Here is a 25,698-nt window from a genome sequence, read left to right on the forward strand (position 1 = left end):
TACTAAAAATATTGATGTAAAAACAATGACCAAATACTGAACGTGTGAACGTGGCCTAAGGATAGGTCATCAATATAAAAGTTCTGGACAACTTATTCAATGTAGGCAGCCTTTTAGTAAGATGCCCTTACATCTCACAAGTGCCGTGTGCCTCCAGTCTGGGACTCGAGTGCATTTCATGGGTTACTTGTGACACTAAATTGGCATACATTTTTAGGACTTCACTGGGCCGGCTTCATCACACCCCATCGCACCCCAGTTCCATCCACTTGGGTAAAGCTCGCCAGGACTAAACTGCCAAAAGTCACATTTTTAGTGACATTCAATATATTTTACATCACAATTCTGTTGAAAACACCTTGATGAATCAGGTCCGATGTGGGTGTATGCATAACGTATAGTATGTATAATGTGTGGTCATGCTGTATACATGCATGTGCAATGTGTATGTGCATATTTTATGTACGAACATGTAATGTATCCATAATGTGCATGTGTCCATTCTGCTGTATGTGTGCGTGCATATGTATGTGATTGTGCGTATAGTGTACATACATTAGGGGGTCCTTTGCTGCCTGTGTGCTTCCCTGGCTCAGATATTGGGGCGCGATCACAGAATCACCAAGGTTTTGTTGCAAATAGTCAAAGAACGTGTTGAGAAAGAAAGATGCAGATTAATCTTCAAAGATACCAGAAGAATTACCTAATAAATAATCTTACACACGGTGTTGTCTATACTCTGAAAACATGAGCAGAACTGAATATACTGTATGTCTACCAGTTTGATACAATGTATCAATTAACGTCTATCGTTTGCAACAAAGTATCAGTCTGACGTTTAGCTCACAGCTTTGGATACAAGTAGCTGAGCGCAGGACTCTGTACAGACTATCAGTCTCTGGATAGAAGTTGTAGAAATCTCATTAATTAATCCTGTTTACATAAAAGTGGAAACATTTTCTCTAATTTAGAAGTCTTTGCTACATCAGATGGAAAGTTTGGTAGTCAGATATACAGAGTGTCTTCTCCAATAATCCAGGCCCGTAGGCTGATTTACTGCAGCGTTCTGGTAATTAACAGTCAGATAATGACCTGACGTGATCAGCGGTAGAGGAGGTAAACGACTCGCCCTTCTGAGGATTGATGAAACGTTGTCAATATCAGGACGTGATGGTCGCAGATAGCGGATAATGGAGTGTACACAGGAGCGAGCGCGGCAATCCATCGGGGCCATCGGATCTCTGCCGCAGTCGTCCTGCGCTCAATAAATTAGCAGCTCTTAAATCTCGGAGGACACAGGAACCAATATCACTTGTGTCTTAAAGGAGAACTCCCCCTCAGCAGCCACAATCACATCTACAAAAACGGAATAATATTGTCAAATATTTGTCAAATGTATTCGCCCCTTCCCTACATAGTGTAATAATGTCCCCCCATTCTGTGTCATCCACCCTGGGTCCTTCCTGGTATAATGTTCCCTGTCCTTTGCCCTTTCCTGCTATAATGTCCTCATTCTGGTCTAATGTCCCAATCCTGGTATAATGTTTTCTATCCAGTGCCCTTTCCTGGCATAATGTCCCCATCCTGGCCCTTTCCACTAATATATGTTCCCCATCTTGAGACCCTTCCAGTAATAATGTCCCACATCCTGGTGTAATGTCCCCATCCTGGCCCCTTCTTGGTGTAATGTCGTCCTTTCTGGGCCCTTTCTTAGCATGATGTCATGCATCCAGGGCCCTTTCCTGTTATAATGGCCTCCATCCTGGGCCCCTTCTGGGTATAATGCCCGCTTATCCTGGTGTAAAGTCTCCATTCTGGGCCCCTTCCAGTAATAATGTCCCACATCCTGGTCTTATGTCCCCATCCTGGGTCCTTTCCTAGTATAATGACCTCCATGCTAGGCCCCTTCTGGGTATTATGCCGCTATCATGGTGTAATGTCCTCCATCCTGGGCCCCTTCCAGATATAAAGTCCCCTATCTTGGTGTAATGTCCCCATCCTGGCCCCTTACAGGTATAATATCCCCCATCCTGGGCCCCTTCCAGTAATAATGTCCCACCTCTTGGTTTAATGTCATTATCCTGGCCCCTATCTGTTATAATGTCCCAGTACATGGGACCATCCTATAATAATGTTCCCCGTTCTGCGCTATTCTCTAACAGATTTTGAAAAACCCATAAAAGATTCTTCTCACCTTCCCCTGCTCCCATGATGCACAGCTGCCTGTGACTTGCATGCTGACGTCAACAGCCTCTGATTGGCTGGCGGCGTGTATTGCGGGGCAGGGATCCAAAAGAAGTAGGCGCTGGCATTGGCAGGTCCTCCTCCCACACGAGTCGGTTGCCCTGATCGTTGCGCCGCTGAGTCTCTCCTATGTGTGTATATACTGAGAGACCTGTCAATCAACTAGAGCGGAGTGGGGCGATGCCAGCCGGGGACCATATCCAGGCTGTGCCGGACTAGTCAGGTCTCTTCCTATTGTCCCCGGCCAGTTCTTCAAACTGTTTTCTCTGAAATGCGGGACTATTCTGAGAAGAACATACCTGTCTACAATGGTGCCGGCTGTGATTCTTGCTCCAATGGTTTGTGGCTGTATGAATCAGGTGACAACTTCCCTCTAATTATCTTGAACTGAATTCTGAATTCTCAGGAGCTGCATTCAGAATTCTGCCGCATTTATGAGTTGCTTAATAGCAGTGCTCTATAACACATGGCTCTTCAGCCGTTGCAAAACTACAGCTCCTAGTATGCCCTTAAAGCCAAAAACTATTTTGTAAGAAGGTTATTAGTCAATCACATTGAGGGGTGGAGCGCCCTCTTTAGCCCCTGTGTGGTACTGCTGAAGCACAAGAGTGAACAGACTGTCATCATTGACTGCAGCACCGAGCAGGCATAAATCCCCCCCCCCCCCGATAATAATAACTCTAATTACTCCAGCTGTCACTGATTAATGGCCCCTCGCTCCGGTAACAGCTCAACCCTACACCGTGCACTGCCATACTTTACCATGAAGGAGAATAGAGGAGGAACGCTTTGAGGAGGGAGCAGGAGACAGAAAAATTCACTGGGCAGTCAATACTCCAACATGCTCCAAAGAGGCAAAAATACTCTGTGCTGCTGGGGGCCATCCCCCTTCCAATATTTAACTTTCAACCTGGACCCTCCAAGAAGATCAGTGCATTGCCTTCCAACTATCCCCTTTCCACTATGTAACTGGCAGTTTGTGTCCTTCCCCAAGATAAATGTGGATCCTCTAGCGAGAACAGCGAACTCCCTTCCAAATAATACTCTGTGCTGCTTTGGGATTCGGCTCCTTCCACTATGTAAGTCTCAATGTGTCCTCTAATAATATTAGGTTGTGCTTTTCAAAAAGACACTCTGTGCTGCTGGGAACCTTATTCCTTCCACTGTGTAACTCTCAGGATATATTGGATATATTCACACTTAGTTTTTGGAGGAGTTTTGGGAGCAGAAACTGAGCTGAAACTTTCCAAATCCTTCTCAGAAATTCCAAAACACAGAATTTACGATCAGATTCCACTCCAAAAACTCAGTAAAAAAGACTCAGCGCGCACACGTCCTTAAGGCTCATTCACACGTTCAGTATTTTACATCAGTATTTGTAATCCAAAATCATGAGCAAGACAATCAGAGGAAAAGTACAATGAAAGATTGACTCCTGTTTTGTGTTTTGGCATAGAAATACTGATGTGTGAATAAAGCCTTGTGACCTTGCAGATCAGCAAACTTCTTTACAAAACATACTCTGTGCTGCTGTGGACCTTGTTCCTATATCTGTATAAATTTGTGTCATCAACAGCAGATCCTCAAATTCCTGTACAAAAGATACTCTGTGCTGCTGCGGGACTCTGCTTCTTCCAACATATAATTGTTTTTCAGTCTGTGTCCTCCCACCAGATCAGCACCCTCTTTCCCAAGAAATACTCTGTACTGTTCTGTTCCCTCCTTTTTGCTACTTACATTCTTTAACCTGTCAAAATGACCCCCCAAAAATAATAGTGACCCCTAAATTACCAGGAGCAGAGAACTGCATTGACATATTATATAATTCTTCCTGCCTGCAGGCACCACTAGGGGGAGCCCTAATACATACTGTTCATACATTGATCTAAGTGATAATCAAGTATGCAGTAAGCTGCTGAGCTCCCCCTAGTGGTGACTGCAGGCAGGAAGAATTATATTGTGTTTGGACATCTATGTATTAGAAAATGTATTAGAAAATCTGAACTGATGCTACTGTCAATTGCTGACAGAGTCATTTAGTTGGCTTGATCCAGGGTAATGCATTTACTTCCCCGTTGCCCCTACCTTTTGGGCTGAAGGCCACCATTACTGTCATCCTTGTTCACCTATAAAGCCCACCCTATGATTGGGGGCTTGATAGGAGATCAGGATATTGAAAATGCTAAGGTTTTCCAGTGTATTGTACTAGTGATTGCGGGTTCAAGTCACCCAGGAAGACTACAAGAATGTGAAAAAAATAATAATAATAATAAAAAAGAATATATATATATATATATACACACTGCTCAAAAAAATAAAGAGAACAGTGAAATAACCCATCCTAGATCTGAATGAATGAAATCTTCTCATTGAATACTTTGTTCTGTATAAAGCTGAATGTGCTGACAACAAAATCACACAAAAATCATCAATGGAAATCACATTTATTAACCAATGGAGGCCTGGATTTGGAGTCACCCCCAAAATTAAAGTGGAAAAACACACTACAGGCTGATCCAACTGTGATGTAATGTCCTTAAAACAAGTCACAATGAGGCTGAGTATTGTGTGCGGCCTCCACGTGCCTGTATGACCTCCCTACAACGCCTGGGCATGCTCCTGATGAGGCTGAGTATTGTGTGTGGCCTCCACGTGCCTGTATGACCTCCCTACAACGCCTGGGCATGCTCCTGATGAGGCTCAGTATTGTGTGTGGCCTCCATGTGCCTGTATGACCTCCCTACAACGCCTGGGCATGCTCCTGATGAGGCTGAGTATTGTGTGTGGCCTCCATGTGCCTGTATGACCTCCCTACAACGCCTGGGCATGCTCCTGATGAGGCTGAGTATTGTGTGCGGCCTCCACGTGCCTGTATGACCTCCCTACAACGCCAGGGCATGCTCCTGATGAGGCTGAGTATTGTGTGTGGCCTCCATGTGCCTGTATGACCTCCCTACAACGCCTGGGCATGCTCCTGATGAGGCTGAGTATTGTGTGTGGCCTCCACGTGCCTGTATGAACTCCCTACAACGCCTGGGCATGCTCCTAATGAGGCTCAGTATTGTGTGTGGCCTCCACGTGCCTGTATGACCTCCCTACAATGCCTGGGCATGCTCCTGATGAGGCTGAGTATTGTGTGTGGTCTCCACGTGCCTGTATGATCTCCCTACAACCCCTGGGCATGCTCCTGATGAGGCTGAGTATTGTGTGTGGCCTCCATGTGCCTGTATGAACTCCCTACAACGCCTGGGCATGCTCCTGATGAGGCTGAGTATTGTGTGTGGCCTCCATGTGCCTGTATGAACTCCCTACAACGCCTGGGCATGCTCCTAATGAGGCTCAGTATTGTGTGTGGCCTCCACGTGCCTGTATGACCTCCCTACAACGCCTGGGCATGCTCCTGATGAGGCTGAGTATTGTGTGTGGCCTCCACGTGCCTGTATGACCTCCCTACAACGCCTGGGCATGCTCCTGATGAGGCTGAGTATTGTGTGTGGTCTCCACGTGCCTGTATGACCTCCCTACAACGCCTGGGCATGCTCCTGATGAGGCTCAGTATTGTGTGTGGCCTCCACGTGCCTGTATGACCTCCCTACAACGCCTGGGCATGCTCCTGATGAGGCCGAGTATTGTGTGTGGCCTCCCCGTGCCTGTATGACCTCCCTACAACACCTGGGCATGCTCCTGATGAGGTTGTGGATGGTCTCCTGTGGGATCTCCTCCCAGACCTGGACTAAAGCATCCGCCAACTCCTGCACAGTCTGTAGTGCAACGTGACGTTGGTGGATGGAGCGAGACATGATGTCCCAGATGTGCTCAATCGGATTCAGGTCTGGGGAACGGGTGGGCCAGTCCATAGCTTCAATGCCTTCATCTTGCAGGAACTGCTGACACACTCCAGCCACATGAGGTCTGGTATTGTCCTGCATTAGGATGAATCCAGGGCCAACCACACCAGCATATGGTCTCACAAGGGGTCTGAGGATCTCATCTCGGTACCTAATGGCAGTCAGGCTACCTCTGGCGAGCACATGGAGGGCTGTGCGGCCCTCCAAAGAAATGCCACCCCACACCATTACTGACCCACTGCCAAACCGGTCATGCTGAAGGATGTTGCAGGCAGCAGATCGCTCTCCACGGCGTCTCCAGACTCTGTCACGTCTGTCACATGTGATCAGTGTGAACCTGCTTTCATCTGTGAAGAGCACAGGGCGCCAGTGGCGACAATCCTGGTGTTCTGTGGCAAATGCCAAGCGTCCTGCACGGTGTTGGGCTGTGAGCACAACCCCCATCTGTGGACGTCGGGCCCTCATACCATCCTCATGAAGTCTGTTTCTAACCGTTTGTGCAGACACATGCACATTTGTGGCCTGCTGGAGGTCATTTTGCAGGGCTCTGGCAGTGCTCCTCCTGTTCCTCCTTGCACAAAGACGGAGGTAGCGGTCCTGCTGCTGGGTTTTTGCCCTCCTACGGCCCCCTCCACGTCTCCTGGTGTATTGGCCTGTCTCCTGGTAGCGCCTCCAGCCTCTGGACACTACGCTGACAGACACAGCAAACCTTCTTGGCACAGCTCGCATTGATGTGCCATCCTGGATGAGCTGCACTACCTGAGCAACTTCTGTGGGTTGTAGAGTCCGTCTCATGCTACCACGAGTGTGAAAGCACAACCAACATTCAAAAGTGACCAAAACATCTGCCAGAAAGCATTGGTACTGAGATGTGGTCTGCGGTCCCCACCTGCAGAACCACTCCTTTATTGAGGGTGTCTTGATAATTGCCAATAATTTCCATCTATTGTCTATTCCATTTGCACAACAGCATGTGAAATTGATTGTCAATCAGTGTTGCTTCCTAAGTGGACAGTTTGATTTCACAGAAGTTTGATTTACTTAGTGTATATATACACTGCTCAAAAAAATAAAGGGAACACTAAACAACACAATGTAACTCCAAGTCAATCACACTTCTGTGAAATCTACCTGTCCTGCTATAAAGCGACACTGATTGGGAATCAATGTCTCCTGCTGTTGTGCAAATGGAACAGACAACTGGAAGAAATGATCGGTAATTAGCAAGATGCCCCCTATAAAGGAGCGGTTCTGCATGTCGTGATTACAGACCATTTCTCTGTTCTCATCCTTTTTGGCTGTTGTTTTGGTCACTTTTGCATGTTGTCATTGGTCTCACCCCTAGAGGTACAGTAGCATGAGACAGTGTCTACAACCCACAGAAGTTGCTCAGGTAGTGCAACTCATCAAGGATGGCACATCAATGTGAGCTGTGGGAAGAAGGGTAGCTGTGTCTGTCAGCAGTGTCGAGAGCATGGAGCAGATACCAGGAGACAGGCCAGTACACCAGGAGATGTGGAGGGGGCCGTAGGAGGGCAACAACCCAGCAGCAGGACCGTTACCTCCTCCTGTGCAAGGAGGATCAGTCCTCCAGCTGCCACTAACATCCATGTGTCTGCTCAATCTCTCATAAACTGACTCCATGAGGGTGGTATGAGGGCCTGACGTCCACAAATGGGTGTTTTGCTCATAGCCCAACACCATGTAGGGCGATTGGCATGTGCAGGAGAACACCAAGATTGGCAGATTCGACATTGGTGGCCTGTGCTCTTCAGGGATGAGAGCAGGTTCACACTGAGCACATGTGACTGACGTGACAGAGTCTGGAGACGCCGTGGAGAGCGATCTGCTGCCTGCAACATCCTTCAGCATGACCGGTTTGGCAGTGGGTCAGTAATGGTGTGGGGTGGCATTTCTTTGGAGGACTGCACAGCCCTCCATGTGCTCGCCAGAGGTAGCCTGACTGCCATTAGGTACCGAGATGAGATCCTCAGACCCCTTGTGAGACCATATGCTGGTGCGGTTGGCCCTGGGTTCCTCCAAATGCAGGACAATGCCAGACCTCATGTGGCTGGAGTGTGTCAGCAGTTCCTGCAAGATGAAGGCATTGAAGCTATGGACTGGCCCGCCCGTTCCCCAGACCTGAATCCGATTGAGCACATCTGGGACATCAAGTCTCGCTCCATCCACCAACGTCACGTTGCACCACAGACCGTCCAGGAGTTGGCGGATGCTTTAGTCCAGGTCTGGGAGGAGATCCCACAGGAGACCATCCGCAACCTCATCAGGAGCATGCCCAGGTGTTGTAGGGAGGTCATATAGGCACGTGGAGGCCACACACAATACTCAGCCTCATCAGGAGCATGCCCAGGCGTTGTAGGGAGGTCATACAGCCACGTGGAGGCCACACACAATACTCAGCCTCATCAGGAGCATGCCCAGGCGTTGTAGGGAGGTCATACAGGCACGTGGAGGCCACACACAATACTCAGCCTCATGAGGAGCATGCCCAGGCATTGTAGGGAGGTCATACAGGCACGTGGAGGCCACACACAATACTGAGCCTCATCAGGAGCATGCCCAGGCGTTGTAGGGAGGTCATACAGGCATGAGGAGGCCACAGACAATACTCAGCCTCATCAGGAGCATGCCCAGGCGTTGTAGGGAGGTCATACAGGCACGTGGAGGCCACACACAATACTCAGCCTCATCAGGAGCATGCCCAGGCGTTGTAGGGAGGTCATACAGGCACGTGGAGGCCACACACAATACTTAGCCTCATCAGGAGCATGCCCAGGCGTTGTAGGGAGGTCATACAGGCACGTGGAGGCCACACACAATACTCAGCCTCATCAGGAGCATGCCCAGGCGTTGTAGGGAGGTCATACAGGCACGTGGAGGCCACACACAATACTCAGCCTCATCAGGAGCATGCCCAGGCGTTGTAGGGAGGTCATACAGGCACGTGGAGGCCACACACAATACTCAGCCTCATCAGGAGCATGCCCAGGCGTTGTAGGGAGGTCATACAGGCACGTGGAGGCCACACACAATACTCAGCCTCATCAGGAGCATGCCCAGGCGTTGTAGGGAGGTCATACAGGCACGTGGAGGCCACACACAATACTCAGCCTCATCAGGAGCATGCCCAGGCGTTGTAGGGAGGTCATACAGGCACGTGGAGGCCACACACAATACTCAGCCTCATCAGGAGCATGCCCAGGCGTTGTAGGGAGATCATACAGGCACGTGGAGGCCACACACAATACTCAGCCTCATCAGGAGCATGCCCAGGCGTTGTAGGGAGGCCATACAGGCACGTGGAGGCCACACACAATACTCAGCCTCATCAGGAGCATGCCCAGGCGTTGTAGGGAGGCCATACAGGCACGTGGAGGCCACACACAATACTCAGCCTCATCAGGAGCATGCCCAGGCGTTGTAGGGAGGCCATACAGGCACGTGGAGGCCACACACAATACTAAGCAGCACTTCCTTGTCTTGCGGCATTTCTACTGAAGTTGGATCAGCCTGTCATTTGATTTTCCACTTTGATTTTGAGTATCTTTCCAAATCTAGACCACAATGGGATTTACATTGATCATTTTTATGTTTTATTGTTCTCAACGCATTCTAGGATGTGGTATTTTAGTGTTCCCTTTATTTTTTTGAGCCTTGTGTATATATATTTATTTTAAAAGATATCAAAAAAGTAAAAATTCAATTTGCCCTACTTTTCCAAATCCAAAAAAAAGAAATAAAAAATTAAAACAAGCACATTTGCTATCACAGCGTCCATAAAAACTCAAATATTCAAAATATAACATTTTTAGCCCATGTGGAAAACGCTATAACAAGGAACAATTTCGCTATTTTTGGTCATTTACCATTGCAAAAAAAATTGAATAAAGAGTGATCAAAAAGCCTCATATGCCCCAAAATACTGTAGTACCAATTATTATGAAAACTACAGCTCGGCATGGAAAAATAAAGACATTATGGGTCTTGGAAAAGAGAGACACAAAACAAATTATTTTTTATAAAATTAACAATTTTTTTTATAACAGTAAAATTTTGGCCAGCAAGAAGTTAAAAACTAATAAAGTATCATACTTTCCCTACGGTCCCTGCCCGAGAAATCCCCCTCCCTGAGAGACCCCAAGGAAAAAATCATCCTCTTTTTTCAGTGGCAATTGGGGCACATTTGCTTCAAATTTATTGGATCCAAATTATCATCTCATAGATCTTTGTTGATGGAAAAAAAAGTATCTTGGAAGCATCGGAGGGAAATAGTGAAAACTCAAGAGCGAAAAATGTCCTGGTGAGTAAGGGGTTAAGGACTCCGAATTCCTCACTCTACAAATTCAATACATTCTGGAGACATGCTGAGGCTGCAATTCACATCACAACCACTAGGTGGCCAGGTTTAGACACCAATAGCATAAACATCTCCAGACAGAGTATCACAAAATGATGTTTTTTAGTAAAGCCAGTCATCATAATATTCATTATTTATAATATACATTATTTTCCTGATTTTAATTAACGTTCAGCCGAACAGGCGGCAAATTAATACTTTATTCACATTTATTAATTATACCTTAATGAATTTGAGTTCATTGTACCACCCCTAAACTGCTGACAATCACAATGTATCCGCTCCCCTCCTGGAAACAATGTTTCACAATATCCCGGTCCCCGCTCGTTACATTTTCCTGCAGAGTTGTCTCTAATGAAGCAGGTGGGCGGGGGTCCCCTTTACCTGCTGTGCACCATCATCTACCCCTAAGTAATTACATCCATTTAGAAACCACCATGAGGTATATTAGGAGAGGGGATAGTTGTGACACCACCATAAATAATGAGAAGAATAGAAAGTCCTGTGAAGGATCAGCGTCTGTCGTCGCTCATGCAGTGCGGGGCTGCTCAGAGAAATGCTGCAATAAAACACACTCCTCCTGCGCAGGAGAATTTACATCTTTTAATTTTACTTTTCATATTAAATGTAAAAAAAAAACAGCGCAGACCCCGTCTCCTCCGCCCAAGTGCAGCCACGGTAACAATATATTAGGGAATTGCTTAAAGAGAAGGCGTCATCAGAAAATGATCTATTGCTTGTGTTAAATGTATTTTTGAAACTTTTTAGTTAGTTATTTTTTTTCCATATCACAATCTTTATTAAAAATATAGATTATTAATCTTGCAGTTTTCACATCGACCACTGTAATTTCATGTTATTTCAGGAAATCACAATGATGGAGTCTGACCACATCTTTTGTATTGAAGCATCTAATGAGCGTGTGAGAAAGTCATTGTGAAGGGAGTGGGAGGAGGTGAGCTGTGACATCACCTATTGAGCATGGTGGATCCTGCATTATCTACTGTATATAGAGGTGTTATCAGTCATTGTACAGGAGGAGGAGGAGGTGAGCTGTGATATCACCTATTGTGAATGGTGAATCCTGTGTTATCTACTGTTTATAGAGGTGTTATCAGTCATTGTACAGGAGGAGGAGGTGAGCTGTGACATCACCTATTGCGAATGGTGAATCCTGTGTTATCTACTGTATATAGAGGTGTTATCAGTCATTGTACAGGAGGAGGAGGTGAGCTGTGACATCATCTATTGTGAATGGTGAATCCTGTGTTAGCTACTGTATATAGAGGTGTTATCAGTCATTGTACAGGAGGAGGAGGTGAGCTGTGACATCACCTATTGTGAATGGTGGATCCTGGGTTATCTACTGTTTATAGAGGTGTTATCAGTCATTGTACAGGAGGAGGAGGTGAGCTGTGACATCACCTATTGTGAATGGTGAATCCTGTGTTATCTACTGTTTATAGAGGTGTTATCAGTCATTGTACAGGAGGAGGAGGTGAGCTGTGACATCACCTATTGTGAATGGTGGATCCTGGGTTATCTACTGTATATAGAGGTGTTATCAGTCATTGTACATGAGAAGGAGGAGGTGAGCTGTGATATCACCTATTGTGAATGGTGGATCCTGTGTTATCTACTGTATATAGAGGTGTTATCAGTCATTGTACAGGAGGAGGAGGTGAGCTGTGACATCATCTATTGTGAATGGTGAATCCTGTGTTAGCTACTGTATATAAAGGTGTTATCAGTCATTGTACAGGAGGAGGAGGTGAGCTGTGACATCACCTATTGTGAATGGTGAATCCTGTGTTATCTACTGTTTATAGAGGTGTTATCAGTCATTGTACAGGAGGAGGAGGTGAGCTGTGACATCACCTATTGTGAATGGTGGATCCTGTGTTATCTACTGTATATAGAGGTGTTATCAGTCATTGTACATGAGATGGAGGAGGTGAGCTGTGACATCACCTATTGTGAATGGTGGATCCTGTGTTATCTACTGTATATAGAGGTGTTATCAGTCATTGTACATGAGAAGGAGGAGGTGAGCTGTGACATCACCTATTGTGAATGGTGGATCCTGTGTTATCTACTGTATATAGAGGTGTTATCAGTCATTGTACATGAGAAGGAGGAGGTGAGCTGTGACATTATCTATTGTGAATGGTGGATCCTGTGTTATCTACTGTATATAGAGGTGTTAGCAGTCATTGTACAGGAAGAGGAGGTGAGCTGTGACATCACCTATTGTGAATGGTGGATCCTGTGCTATCTACTGTATACAGAGGTGTTATCAGTCATTGTATAGGAGGAGGAGGTGAGCTGTGACATCACCTATTGCTCCTTCCTGCTCTGCACATCTTTTGATTTATAGGCACAACGTCATCATTGTGGCATGACAAAAGCACAATGTGGCTAGATGATAGATGTATAATAGATAGATAATAGATAGATGATAGATAATAGATAGATAATAGATAGATAATAAATAGATAATAGATAGATGATAGATAGATAATAGATAGATGATAGATAGATAGATAATATATAGATGATAGATAATAGATAGATAGATGATAGATAATAGATAGATGATAGATAGATGATAGATAATAGATAGATAATAGATAGATAATAGATAGATGATAGATAGATGATAGATAATAGATAGATGATAGATAATAGATAGATAATAGATGATAGATAGATAATAGATAGATAATAGATAGATAGATAGATAATAGATGATAGATAATAGATAGATGATAGATAATAGATGATATATAATAGATAATATATAGATAATAGATAGATAGATGATAGATAATAGATAGATAATAGATGATAGATAATAGATAGATGATAGATAATAGATGATATATAATAGATAATATATAGATAATAGATAGATAGATGATAGATAATAGATAGATGATAGATAGATAATAGATGATAGATAATAGATAGATAATAGATAGATAATAGATGATATATAATAGATAATATATAGTTAATAGATAGATAGATGATAGATAGATGATAGATAATAGATAGATGATAGATAGATAATAGATAATAGATAGATAATAGATGATAGATAGATGATAGATAATAGATAGATGATAGATAATAGATAGATGATAGATAATAGATAGATAATAGATGATATATAATAGATAATAAATAGATAATAGATAGATGATAGATAATAGATAGATAATAGATGATAGATAATAGATAGATAATAGATAGATAATAGATAGATAATAGATGATAGATAATAGATAGATGATAGATAATAGATAGATAATAGATAGATAATAGATGATAGATAGATGATAGATAATAGATAGATGATAGATAATAGATAGATAATAGATAGATAATAAATAGATAATAGATAGATGATAGATAGATAATAGATAGATGATAGATAGATAGATAATATATAGATGATAGATAATAGATAATAGATAGATAGATGATAGATAATAGATAGATGATAGATAGATGATAGATAATAGATAGATAATAGATAGATAATAGATAGATGATAGATAGATGATAGATAATAGATAGATGATAGATAGATAATAGATAGATAATAGATGATAGATAATAGATAATAGATAGATAATAGATAGATAATAGATAGATGATAGATAATAGATAGATGATAGATAGATAATAGATGATAGATAATAGATAGATAATAGATGATATATAATAGATAATATATAGATAATAGATAGATGATAGATAATAGATAGATGATAGATAGATAATAGATGATAGATAATAGATAGATAATAGATAGATAATAGATGATATATAATAGATAATATATAGATAATAGATGATAGATAATAGATAGATGATAGATAGATAATAGATGATAGATAATAGATAGATAATAGATAGATAATAGATGATATATAATAGATAATATATAGATAATAGATAGATAGATGATAGATAGATGATAGATAATAGATAGATGATAGATAGATAATAGATAATAGATAGATAATAGATGATAGATAATGGATAATAGATGATAGATAGATAGATAGATAATAGATGATATATAATAGATAATAAATAGATAATAGATAGATGATAGATAATAGATAGATAATAGATGATAGATAATACATAGATAATAGATAGATAATAGATGATAGATAATAGATAGATGATAGATAATAGATAGATAATAGATAGATAATAGATGATAGATAGATGATAGATAATAGATAGATGATAGATAATAGATAGATAATAGATAGATAGATGATAGATAGATAATAGATGATAGATGATAGATAGATAATAGATAGATAATAGATACATAATAGATACATAATAGATGATAGATAGATAATAGATACATAATAGATACATAATAGATAGATAATAATGATAGATAGATGATAGATAATAGATAGATAATAGATAGATAGATAATAGATGATAGATAGATAATAGATAGATGATAGATAATAGATAGATGATAGATAGATAATAGATAATAGACACTTACACAATCTTGCAGGAATGATGGAGGTGCCACAAGCTATTAGTTAGAGGGTGATGGGCTTTATCCAATGCCCACCTGTTGTCATACACTGTGATGATGTCGATCGTCCTGAGAAACACACAGTGGGCTCTGCTACATCCATCATACTTTATTTATAAGGCAATAATCACCACTAATGTTATGAGATTTGTTAAATGCCCTGAAATCTACAGAATCCAAACTGTGTTCTGAAACGTCAGCACAGGGACAATATAATTCTTCGCCCCCTGTAATAACAAACCCTTTACTTGGCCTCCTGGGTGGAGGTTTCCACTACCTATGATCCTTTTACGGCCCTCCATATGTAGTCACATGAACAAGGATATGATCCTAGTTTTTTATAGGATTGTACAATTCATTTGATCTCAATAGATTCATCCAAACGAGCCTCGAATTGTGGATTCCTGGGAGGTTTTACAGGCAATGTGTTGTGGTATGGGAAATTGGGAAACCTATTTGAGCCCTGTCAGCCAATCAGCAGCTCTTATAAAGATCATGTGATGCAATCTGTGTGGCCTGCCTCTGAGGAGTTGTGTAGGCTGTCACATGATCCTTGTCAGAGCTCCTGATTGGCTGAGAGGCTTCATGTGATTTCCATGTTGATCTACAGAACCAATAAGTTACTTTTTAATACAACAGCCCCCCAAGTGTTCCTCTGCTCAGCCTCCGCTGCTCCTTACCTCCCTTCTTGTCATCGTGACTGCTGTCCGCTGTGTCTTGTTTGGCTTGCTCTTTTGCCGGGGCGGCTTCTGGGCTGGCAGCAGGCACGTCGGCTTGTTTGGACTCATCCTTTGCTTGGTTGGCGTCTTGACCCGAGGAGTTCTCACTTGTGTCCTTTACTTCTGACTCCGTCTGCTTGACTTGGTTAGAGGGTTTTTCTGTGTTTTTGGCCTCTTCCTCTGAAGCCGCCTCTTGCTTTTTATCTTCTGAAGAACTATCTACTTTCTTCTTATTGTCTTCAGACAAGGGTCCATCACTGGTGGGTTCCTCTGTCTTTGGGGTCTCATTTTCTGTCTTGTTGGCGTCCTCCTTGGCATCTTCTTTGTGGTTCTCCACGGGTTCTCCGCTCTTCTCATCCCCATTTTTGTCTCCCTTGAGTTTTTTCCGGATTATGTGTCCGCGGAAGCTGGCCTGGATTTTGGTCGCTGCTTTGTGAGCTTTGTCCTCTGGCTTGTTTGCATCTTGTTCGATTTTCTGGTCGCCCTCCTCATTTTTTTCCACCTTTGGGGAAAGACAAAAGAACATTTGATAAATCTTCCATATAACAAACTCATCTCTCTTCAGCTATAAGTGTCATTTTCTTTAAAAAAAATAAAATAAAATAAAACATCCAAGAAATGTAATATTTTGGAGCCTCTGGGAATTTTTGGGGTCTATTAAATTAAAATTGATAACTTCTTGCTACAAAGTGGAATGAATTATTCACGAGTTCCCCGAGCTTCTCATCACCGCGCTCTCGAGTGCTTTACTAAACGTCATGATGTTTTCAATGTAGCGGTTACAAAAAAAATTATGTATGGGCTGAAAGAGAAGTAAAAATATCAAAAATAACACAGAGGGGATCCGGCAACTCAACTCTTTATAGAGGGCAGAGGTGGCAGATTCACCCGGACCTTGGAACCTAGAGGTACACAAATGCCCCTTTCAAACATAAGACATTGCCACAATGATATGAGAACGGAGGCAGTGAGCATGTGCGACCACCGTCAATTCACGGTCGCACATGCTCAGTATATATTTCCTTTTACACAAGATTTTGGATCTCTTGTTTATGGGATTAATGGGTTTCTCAGCATCCCGAACCTCCAGCAGTCATTATTTTACCATCTATCATGTGAATAGGAGACAGATATATTTTTAATGAGCAATCCCTTTAAGCTAAAAGGTATTTTCCAAATTTGTATCCATTCTAGCTCCTGAAGTTTACTAGCCACAGTGACATGATGACTGACGTGTTGCCTATAATAAAGATCCCATAATTCTATGATCGCAGTGGCCAATCGTCACCAATTGTCAGCAGTGATTGGCTGCTCTGGTCACATGATCTGTTAATTTGGCCAATACTGCTGATTATTAAGAAGCAGCGATGGACCAACAGGAAGAAACTGGGCATGGGAATTGGTGAGAACTGGAATGGTATAAATATTAAATTTTTGCATTTAGAAATTTTACATTCCAGAAGAACCCTGAAAGGAACACTTTTCCTGTAATGTGTCAATCCCTTTTAATATTTTTCCAGATTATTTCTTCTAATCCCATATATTGTGCAGCCTGAAAAATCTTCTCCACTAACAACCGTGAAGCGTCGAAGAAAGGAAGCGTCAGACATGTTACAAAGAGGAGCTTTTCAAGAGGTAATTATTAAGTCTCCGTACGACGGCGACACAGAAGAAATTGTATTGTACCTGCCGCGCCGGAGTCGAGAAACCCAACAAAAGCAGCTCCTTATGCAATTGTAACGCAAGCGGCACAGCTCAATACGATCAATGCACCCCCCATGGGGGGACACAAAGCTGCCTGACGAGGTCTGACTATCCCGGATCGCCCGCCGCCACCGCAGCATCTACCTGCTGTCATGGAGATGCCGAGCTGCTTCAGACAGTCAAGTTTTTAAGATAGTGATGAATTTACCGACAATGAAGCTTCTGCACAATGGAAATGTTATTTTATTCAAAAATGAAAACATTTATAATGCAAAATTTGAAATATTTAAAGGGAACCTGTCAGATGCCCAAACAGCAGGGATCGCAGCTTGGCAGCACGGATGCAGCCGGGTATGCTTTTCTCCGACTTCTCCCAACGCTGCAGCAGATGTATGCTTTTCTCCGACTTCTCCCAACGCTGCAGCAGATGATTGACAGGTCTATCTAGGGAGAGACCCCTGAATTGCTTGCAGAAATGCTGGTAAGAGCCAGCCGGGGGCGATGCCGGACTAGTCTGGTTTCTATCTATGGTCCCCAGCCGGATGTTTAAATTATCAGTGCGTTTCAGGGAGAAACATATCTAGCTGCAATCGTGCAGCCAGGCTCTGATTCCCGCCGTCCGCAGTTTGGGCAGCAGGAATTATTTTTCAGGTTCCCTTTAAGCACTGCCCTCAAGGATGCCTCCAAAAAAACAGACAGAAATGCTCGCGAAATGTGCACTTCTGGCAGTGGATTTACTAAGACTGGAAGAGAAAAGGTTTCAGCACCAGCATAGGAAGGGGTTCTTTACGGTAAGAGCAGTGAGAATATGGAATTCACTGAGTGAGGAGACGGTAATGTCAGATTCACTACACCAGTTCAAGCGGGGACTGGATGCATTTCTAGATACCAGGCAGATTTCTGCATATACTTAAAAATAAAATAAAATAGTAGGTTGATACAGGGATTTATTCTGACTGCTGGTTTCAGAGTCGGGAGGGAATTTTTCCTCAGGTGAAGATTGGCTAAATCATTTGGGGTTTTTGCCCTCCTCTGGATCAACTTTAGCAATTACAGAACTAACAGGTCGAACTTGATGGACGCAAGTCTTTATTCGGCTTTACTATCTATGTAACTATGTAACTATCCTTTCTGCAACCATGTTTGCTGGATTGTTCTGGCATAATCTGAACTGTTGCAAAGTATCACTCCACATGTGCAACAAGCTGTGTGCTTTATGGCAGCTTCAATGAATGGGAGTCAAGGGACAGAAAAGTGCACATAGGCTTATAAAGTCTCCATTAAGTAATGAGTACAGCTCCTCCTCCAGAGACCAGGGAGTGTCAGGGCAGTTGTATACAGAGCGTTATATGGGTGTATAGTGTATATTGTTAGTATCCTGTCTTATCTCGACCACCAGCAGTACAACTCAACCTTCATCTATTGATAATGAAATGATTCTGCTCATCATGTCCAAGTCTACACAGTAAAGCCGACAAGCAAGCAGTGTCACTATATAGGAAGTACTAGGGGTTCTATTGTTAGGGACCTAGAAATAAATGCTAAAAAGGGGCCAGGTTTATACCACCACAATTGGTGCCATACTATTTCACTTTGTTGAAAGGCACAGGTCCCATCATGGGGTCGGGCGCCTGTTCTTTCCACCAAAGTAAAAGAAAAAGGGCTTATTGGAAAGCCTTCCACACCTCTTCAGCCGCCCCTTCTCCTGTTCTATTCTTTATCTCCGGCCCGACAGAAGTGGGCTGCATATAAGAACGAGAGCAGGACTGAGCTGTCGGGCATCCGCGATGGCGGGAGAACTAAACTAGTCATTCACAGTCCGGATCAGAAGCCAGTCTGAGTCAGGATACCGCTGCTGCATCCAATGACCTGAAGCCTGTGGGAGACACAGTGAGGGAGGAAGCCCACTGGAGCTCCTGAAGCTGCAGCCGCTCTGTGTCCTGTGCAGACAGGAATCAGATTCAGTGCAAATATTTTTAGCTATCTTCCTGAGCAGAGAGCTGTCCCCTACCTGTGTTCTTCCCTCTTAAAGCCAAATGGCCTTCGTTTGGCCATGCATTTTTTTTTGATTAGACCAAAGATATAACATGGGAATTCTCACAGCCCCTCGCTCCATATTCTTATCACCTTTCGGTGCTGCACTGAGTTCATTGCAGGCGCACACAGGTTCTAATTCATTATTGCATTTGCGCATTTTTTAGTCGAATTTTTGATCTTTTTCCCCTTTTTTTAATTTGCAGCTTATTCTTCTTTTCATTTTGCCTTTCTTAAAGTCTATTTTATATGTCGTCACCTTTTTTTTATTTGCTCGCCATTGTGGGCAAATGTTTCTGGCTAATTGATCTATTGTGACTTTTTTTTAAAAAGTTGCAAAATTTTGCTCAGATTTATTTTATTTATTATTTATACTTTGAAGTTTAAAATACATTTTACCAATTTTATCAGAATGCGTGAGTCTTTGCTCTAAAAAAAGGCTAAAAAAAAGCAAAAGAAAATAAAAAGAGCAATTTTGATTTTGCACAAAATTGATGAAACACACGCACCATTCTGAAGAAATTGGAGCAAAAAAAAAAAAAAATCAATGAAAAGCATAAGGCAAAAAAAAAAGTTACTGAAAGATAAAAAACAGAAACAATGAATCGGAGGCACAACGTCCTGATGTAGCAGTGCTGGAAATTAAGAAGTACACGATGAAGTAAATATATGTTGCAGTCTGTCTGAAGGTTGAATTACTTTAGGGACCCTAATAAAAGTTGGGTATAATGCTACCACAATTATTGTCTTATATGCAAATTAGGTTAAAAGGAAATCCCTTAAGGTGTGGCTTATCTATTAGGTGTCCAAGGTGGCAAATATTCTGCACTTAAAGAGTAACTAAACTTTTCTTCTTAATAACTGTGTCCAGCATGGAAAGTTCTGAAACTTTCCAAATAACTTTATTAAAAGATCTGTCTCCATTCCTGTAAAAAGATGTCATATAAGCGGATTTTTCCCAGACTGTCTGCCGCCTTCAGCTGCGCTGGTATCAGATAGTACTCAATAGGAGTACAGATGATGGCAGTGACAGGGTCTCACTAACTCTGGGGGGAAGTTACTGCAGGAGGTTTGTTCTGATAAGCTGAGCGCAGAGGATGAGTCAGACGAGGATGAGTCAGACGCTGACCCATCACTGCCATCATCTGTACTCCAAATGATATCAATGCAGCTGAAGGCAGGAAACAGATTGAGGACAAGCCGGGTTTGGAAGCCTCTTACATGCATTTTATTTTTTTACAAGAATGAAGATAAATTCCCTAATAAAGCAATTTGCAAAGTTGCAGAACCTTCCGCACTGGACACAATTATTAAAACAAAAATGTAACTTTAGTTCCTCTTTACAGACGTCTGAGCTATAAATCCAGCCCTGACTGTAACTATCCCTGTACATCACTATCCCCGCACTGTACACCACGTGGATGTGACAAGCGCGTCTGATTCACACTGACGAGACATCCTGCTAATTGCAATCAAGCCCAGAGCGCGTGGGGGGCTAATAATAGACTTCACGTAGAAAAATGGCCTCACAGCGACCGAGGGACATCGAGGGGAAGAGATTATTACTATTAGACAAACTGTTAGCATGTGAGCCATCCATTTCTAGGAGTTGTGCCCAGAACCCCTATAAAAAAAATACACCAGACCTCCTAAATAAATACAGATGACACGCCGGATCCCCTATATTAAAACTAGAAGCTGATCAGATCCACTTAAATATACAGACCCCTAAGCAAATACAGACCCAGACCAGACCCCCAAAACAAATACAGACTTCAGACCCCCTAAGCAAATACAGACCCCAGACCAGACCCCTATATAAAAAATATAGGAGAGGGTCTGCTATACAATTATAGGGTATGCAGTGAGTACAACGGCTGCCAAAATTTGGGAAAAACCGGGCGACAGTAATGACATGTTCCCATTAGAAAGGAGAGGGTCTCCCATACTGTTCTTGCGTAAGCAGTGACTGCAATGGCTGCCAAAAATTTAGAGGCACTCCAATGCCCCTTGCAAGAGACCTAGAGGTCGGAGGGCCTCCTGGAAAAAATGTTCCCATTATTAGGAAGTGAGTCTCCCATACTGTTTATCTATGCAGTTAATGCAACGGATGCCAAAAATTTGGAGGCACTCCAATGCCCCTTGGAAGAGATGTAGATATGGTGGTGATATGGTGGTGGAGGATGAGGAGAAGGAGGAGGACAAGAGCAAATAGCCAAAATCAGGAAGCGTATACCCAGGGCCGGCATCAGCACCCGGCGTACCAGGGCAAGTGCCGGGGCCCTGGACCATCAGGGGGGCCCACTCATTATCGGAGCCCGGACTCGCTTCCCCGGCATCTGTGCAGGGCCGCCGGTGCTGTTCAAGCCCAACTCTGCTACATGCAGCAGCAGCAGCAGTGTGTGGTCAGTGTGCTGCTGCTCCACCAATCAGGCCCAGTGCTGTCACTTTCAAGACATGGAAGCACACTGTGCACTGTGCGGCTGTGTCTGGTAGTAATGACACGCAAGGGCGACACTGCGCCTTTAATTGTGCTTGTGTGTCGCATCTGCCACATTATTACTACCAGACACAACCACACAGAGCGCGGCATGTCAGGAAAGTGACAGCACTGGGCCTGATTGGTGGAGCAGAAGCACACTGACCACACACTGCTGCTGCTGCTGCATGTAGCAGAGTTGGGCTTGAACAGCACCGGCGGCCCTGCACAGATGCCGGGGAAGCGGCCCGGGCCCTTGTCTGCATATTGTGTGTGCGTGTCTGCGTATTGTGTGTGCGTGTCTGCGTATATTGTGTGTGTGTGTCTGCGTATTGTGTGTGCGTGTCTGCGTATTGTGTGTGTGTGTCTGCGTATTGTGTGTGTGCGTGTCTGCGTATTGTGTGTGTGTGTGCGTGTCTGCGTATTGTGTGTGTACGTGTCTGCGTATTGTGTGTGTGTGTGCGTGTCTGCATATTGTGTGTCTACGTGTCTGCGTATTGTGTGTGTGCGTGTCTGTGTATTGTGTGTGTGTGCGTGTCTGCGTACTGTGTGTGTGTGCGTGCGTACTGTGTGTGTGCGTGCGTGCGTGTCTGCATACTGTGTGTGCATGTCTGCATATGTGAAGGATGAGGGGGCAGGCTGGGCCCTGTGTTGTATATCTATATTTCTCCGTCATATCTGTGCATCATGAATCGTGGTATGTGCTCAAGGGGCCACTGAGACTCTTTCGCCCGGGGCCCACAAAAACCTGGAGCCGGCCCTGCGTATACCCATGTGTGGGTGTGAAGAGGTGCATGTGAATACACCTCCCAAGAAAAGACACTGGATTTGAGTTTATGTTACGCTGCGATCATTCGGTGGTGTTGAGAAGTCTGGCCCAATCCAGCCCTTGTTCATTTTTATAAGAGTCAGCCTGTCAGCATTGTCAGTTGACAGGCGGATGCGCTTATCAGTTATAATTCCACCAGCGGCACTAAAAACCCGCTCTGATAAAATGCTGGTGGCAGGGCAGGCCAGGACCTCCAAGGTGTACAGAGCGAGTTCATTCCACGTATCCAGCTTGGATACCCAATAATTATAAGGCACAGCGGAATCATGGAGGACGTTGGTACGGTCGGCAAGGTACTCCTTCAGCATCTTCCCAAACTTTGCACTCCTTGTGAGAGTACCCCGCGCCTCAGGGCCTGTCCGATGGGAGAGTCTCAGAAAACTCTCCCAGAACTTTGACAGTGTTCCCCTGCCTCTGCTGGATTGAAGTTGTGTCTCTCTCGCCTGTACTCCTTGGTTGTCCAACGAAGTGTGCCCTCTGCCGCCAGTGTTTTCAGATGGGAATTTTTTTAATAGTTCCGCAACAAAGGCCTTCTGGTACAGCCCCATTTTATTAGGCCTGTCCTCCAAGGGAATAAGAGATATAAAGTTCTCCTTGTAGCGTGGGTCTATTGAGGTGCACAGGTAGCAGTTGTGCACCTGCCACATAAAATATGGGTGGCATATAGAATGGGCGGACTGCAGCCCCGTATCCCCCTGATTATGATATTCATTAATAGCCGTCCTATAGCTGCTAATGATAAAGCTGGCGGAGCCCGGCGTGGTGACATGGAGCCGTCTGCAGCCCTGGAGTTCTGGCAGCCGCTGCTGGAGACGCCGCCTCTCAGCTCTTGTGCAGTCGCTGCTTTGTTTCCATAAATCCGAGGCTTTAAGAATATTACACATGTGCTTATTGCATGACGGAGCCCATTGAGGCAGGTCAGGGGGGATCACTAGGGGTATGTGCCCACGGAGCTTTGAGAGAAATCCACGTCATGAATCCATCTGGTTTTTCACAAGGATTTCAGATCTGACACACAAAGGTTTTTGAAGCGTTTTTTCCACGTATAATTTTTATCTTTTTTTTTGCAGACTTTTGACTTAACAGTTTCAAAAAGTTCATATTTATTTAGTTATTTTTTCATTATTTAGGCTTCCATTATTCACATTAATCAATGCAAGAAAAGCAACATAAAAACACTTCCTAAACCTGCACAGTTGACGTTTTTGCTGCAGTTTTAGCAACCGCAGAAGTTGATGGGTGGAAACACCTCAAAAAAAATCTACCCCTAGAACGCACCAACATTTATACCATCAGTCCTTTTAGTTTCCTACCATCATATTTTTTATTTCTTCTGAAAGGGGTTGTCCAGTTTTATGTATAAAAGTGGCAGCCTCCGGATGGATACTGTGGCAGCCTCCGGATGGATACTGTGGCAGCCTCCGGATGGATACGTGGCAGCCTCCGGATGAATACTGTGGCAGCCTCCGGATGGATACTGTGGCAGCCTCCGGATGGATACGTGGCAGCCTCCGGATGGATACTATGGCAGCCTCCGGATGGATACTGTGGCAGCCTCCGGATGGATACTTTGGCACCCTCTGGATGGATACTGTGTCAGCCTCCGGATGGATACTTTGGCACCCTCTGGATGGATACTGTGGCAGCCTCCGGATGGATACTGTGGCAGCCTCCGGATGGATACTTTGGCACCCTCCGGATGGATACTGTGGCAGCCTCCGGATTGATACTGTGGCAGCCTCCGGATGGATACTTTGGCACCCTCCGGATGGATACTGTGGCAGCCTCCGGATGGATACTTTGGCACCCTCTGGATGGATACTGTGGCAGCCTCCGGATGGATACTTTGGCACCCTCTGGATGGATACTGTGGCAGCCTCCGGGTGGATACTGTGGCAGCCTCCGGATGGATACTTTGGCACCCTCCAGATGGATACTGTGGCAGCCTCCGGATGGATAAGGTGGCAGCCTCCGGATTGATACTGTGGCAGCCTCCGGATGGATACTGTGGCAGCCTCCCGATGGATACTGTGGCAGCCTCCGGATTGATACTGTGGCAGCCTCCGGATGGATACTTTGGCACCCTCCAGATGGATACTGTGGCAGCCTCCGGATGGATACTGTGGCAGCCTCCGGATGAATACTTTGGCACCCTCCGGATGGATACTGTGGCAGCCTCCGGATTGATACTGTGGCAGTCTCCGGATGGATACTTTGGCACCCTCCGGATGGATACTGTGGCAGCCTCCGGATGGATACTTTGGCACCCTCTGGATGGATACTGTGGCAGCCTCCGGATGGATACTTTGGCACCCTCTGGATGGATACTGTGGCAGCCTCCGGATGGATACTGTGGCAGCCTCCGGATGGATACTTTGGCACCCTCCAGATGGATACTGTGGCAGCCTCCGGAAGGATAATGTGGCAGCCTCCGGATTGATACTGTGGCAGCCTCCGGATGGATACTGTGATAGCCTCCGGATGGATACTGTGGCAGCCTCCGGATTGATACTGTGGCAGCCTCCGGATGGATACTTTGGCACCCTCCGGATGGATACTTTGGCACCCTCCGGATGGATACTGTGGCAGCCTCCGGATGGATACTGTGGCAGCCTCCGGATGGATACTTTGGCACCCTCCGGATGGATACTTTGGCACCCTCCGGATGGATACTGTGGCAGCCTCCGGATGGATACTGTGGCAGCCTCCGGATGGATACTTTGGCACCCTCCGGATGGATACTGTGGCAGCCTCCGGATGGATACTGTGGCAGCCTCCGGTTGGATACTGTGGCAGCCTCTGCATGGATACGTGGCAGCCTCCGGATGGATACTGTGGCAGTACGGCAATAGTATAGTGATAAAAGTAAATGGCATAATCC

The 25,698-nt window shown here is 44.3% G+C and overlaps 1 protein-coding gene across 1 annotated transcript in view; it reads right to left on the reverse strand.

Annotated features, from left to right (window-relative positions):
• GAP43 (growth associated protein 43) overlaps window positions 1-25,698 on the reverse strand; it is a 249,693-nt gene that overhangs the window by 68,195 nt on the left and 155,800 nt on the right. The window contains exon 2 of the mRNA XM_073668589.1: window positions 15,733-16,273. Coding sequence (XP_073524690.1) covers window positions 15,733-16,273 — 541 coding nt within the window. The remainder of the gene's footprint in view (window positions 1-15,732; window positions 16,274-25,698) is intronic.

This window comes from Phyllobates terribilis, unplaced genomic scaffold (assembly GCF_046119375.1).
Source record: "Phyllobates terribilis strain yellow unplaced genomic scaffold, ASM4611937v1 Scaffold_2__4_contigs__length_985480577, whole genome shotgun sequence".
NCBI classification, from domain to species: domain Eukaryota; kingdom Metazoa; phylum Chordata; class Amphibia; order Anura; family Dendrobatidae; genus Phyllobates; species Phyllobates terribilis.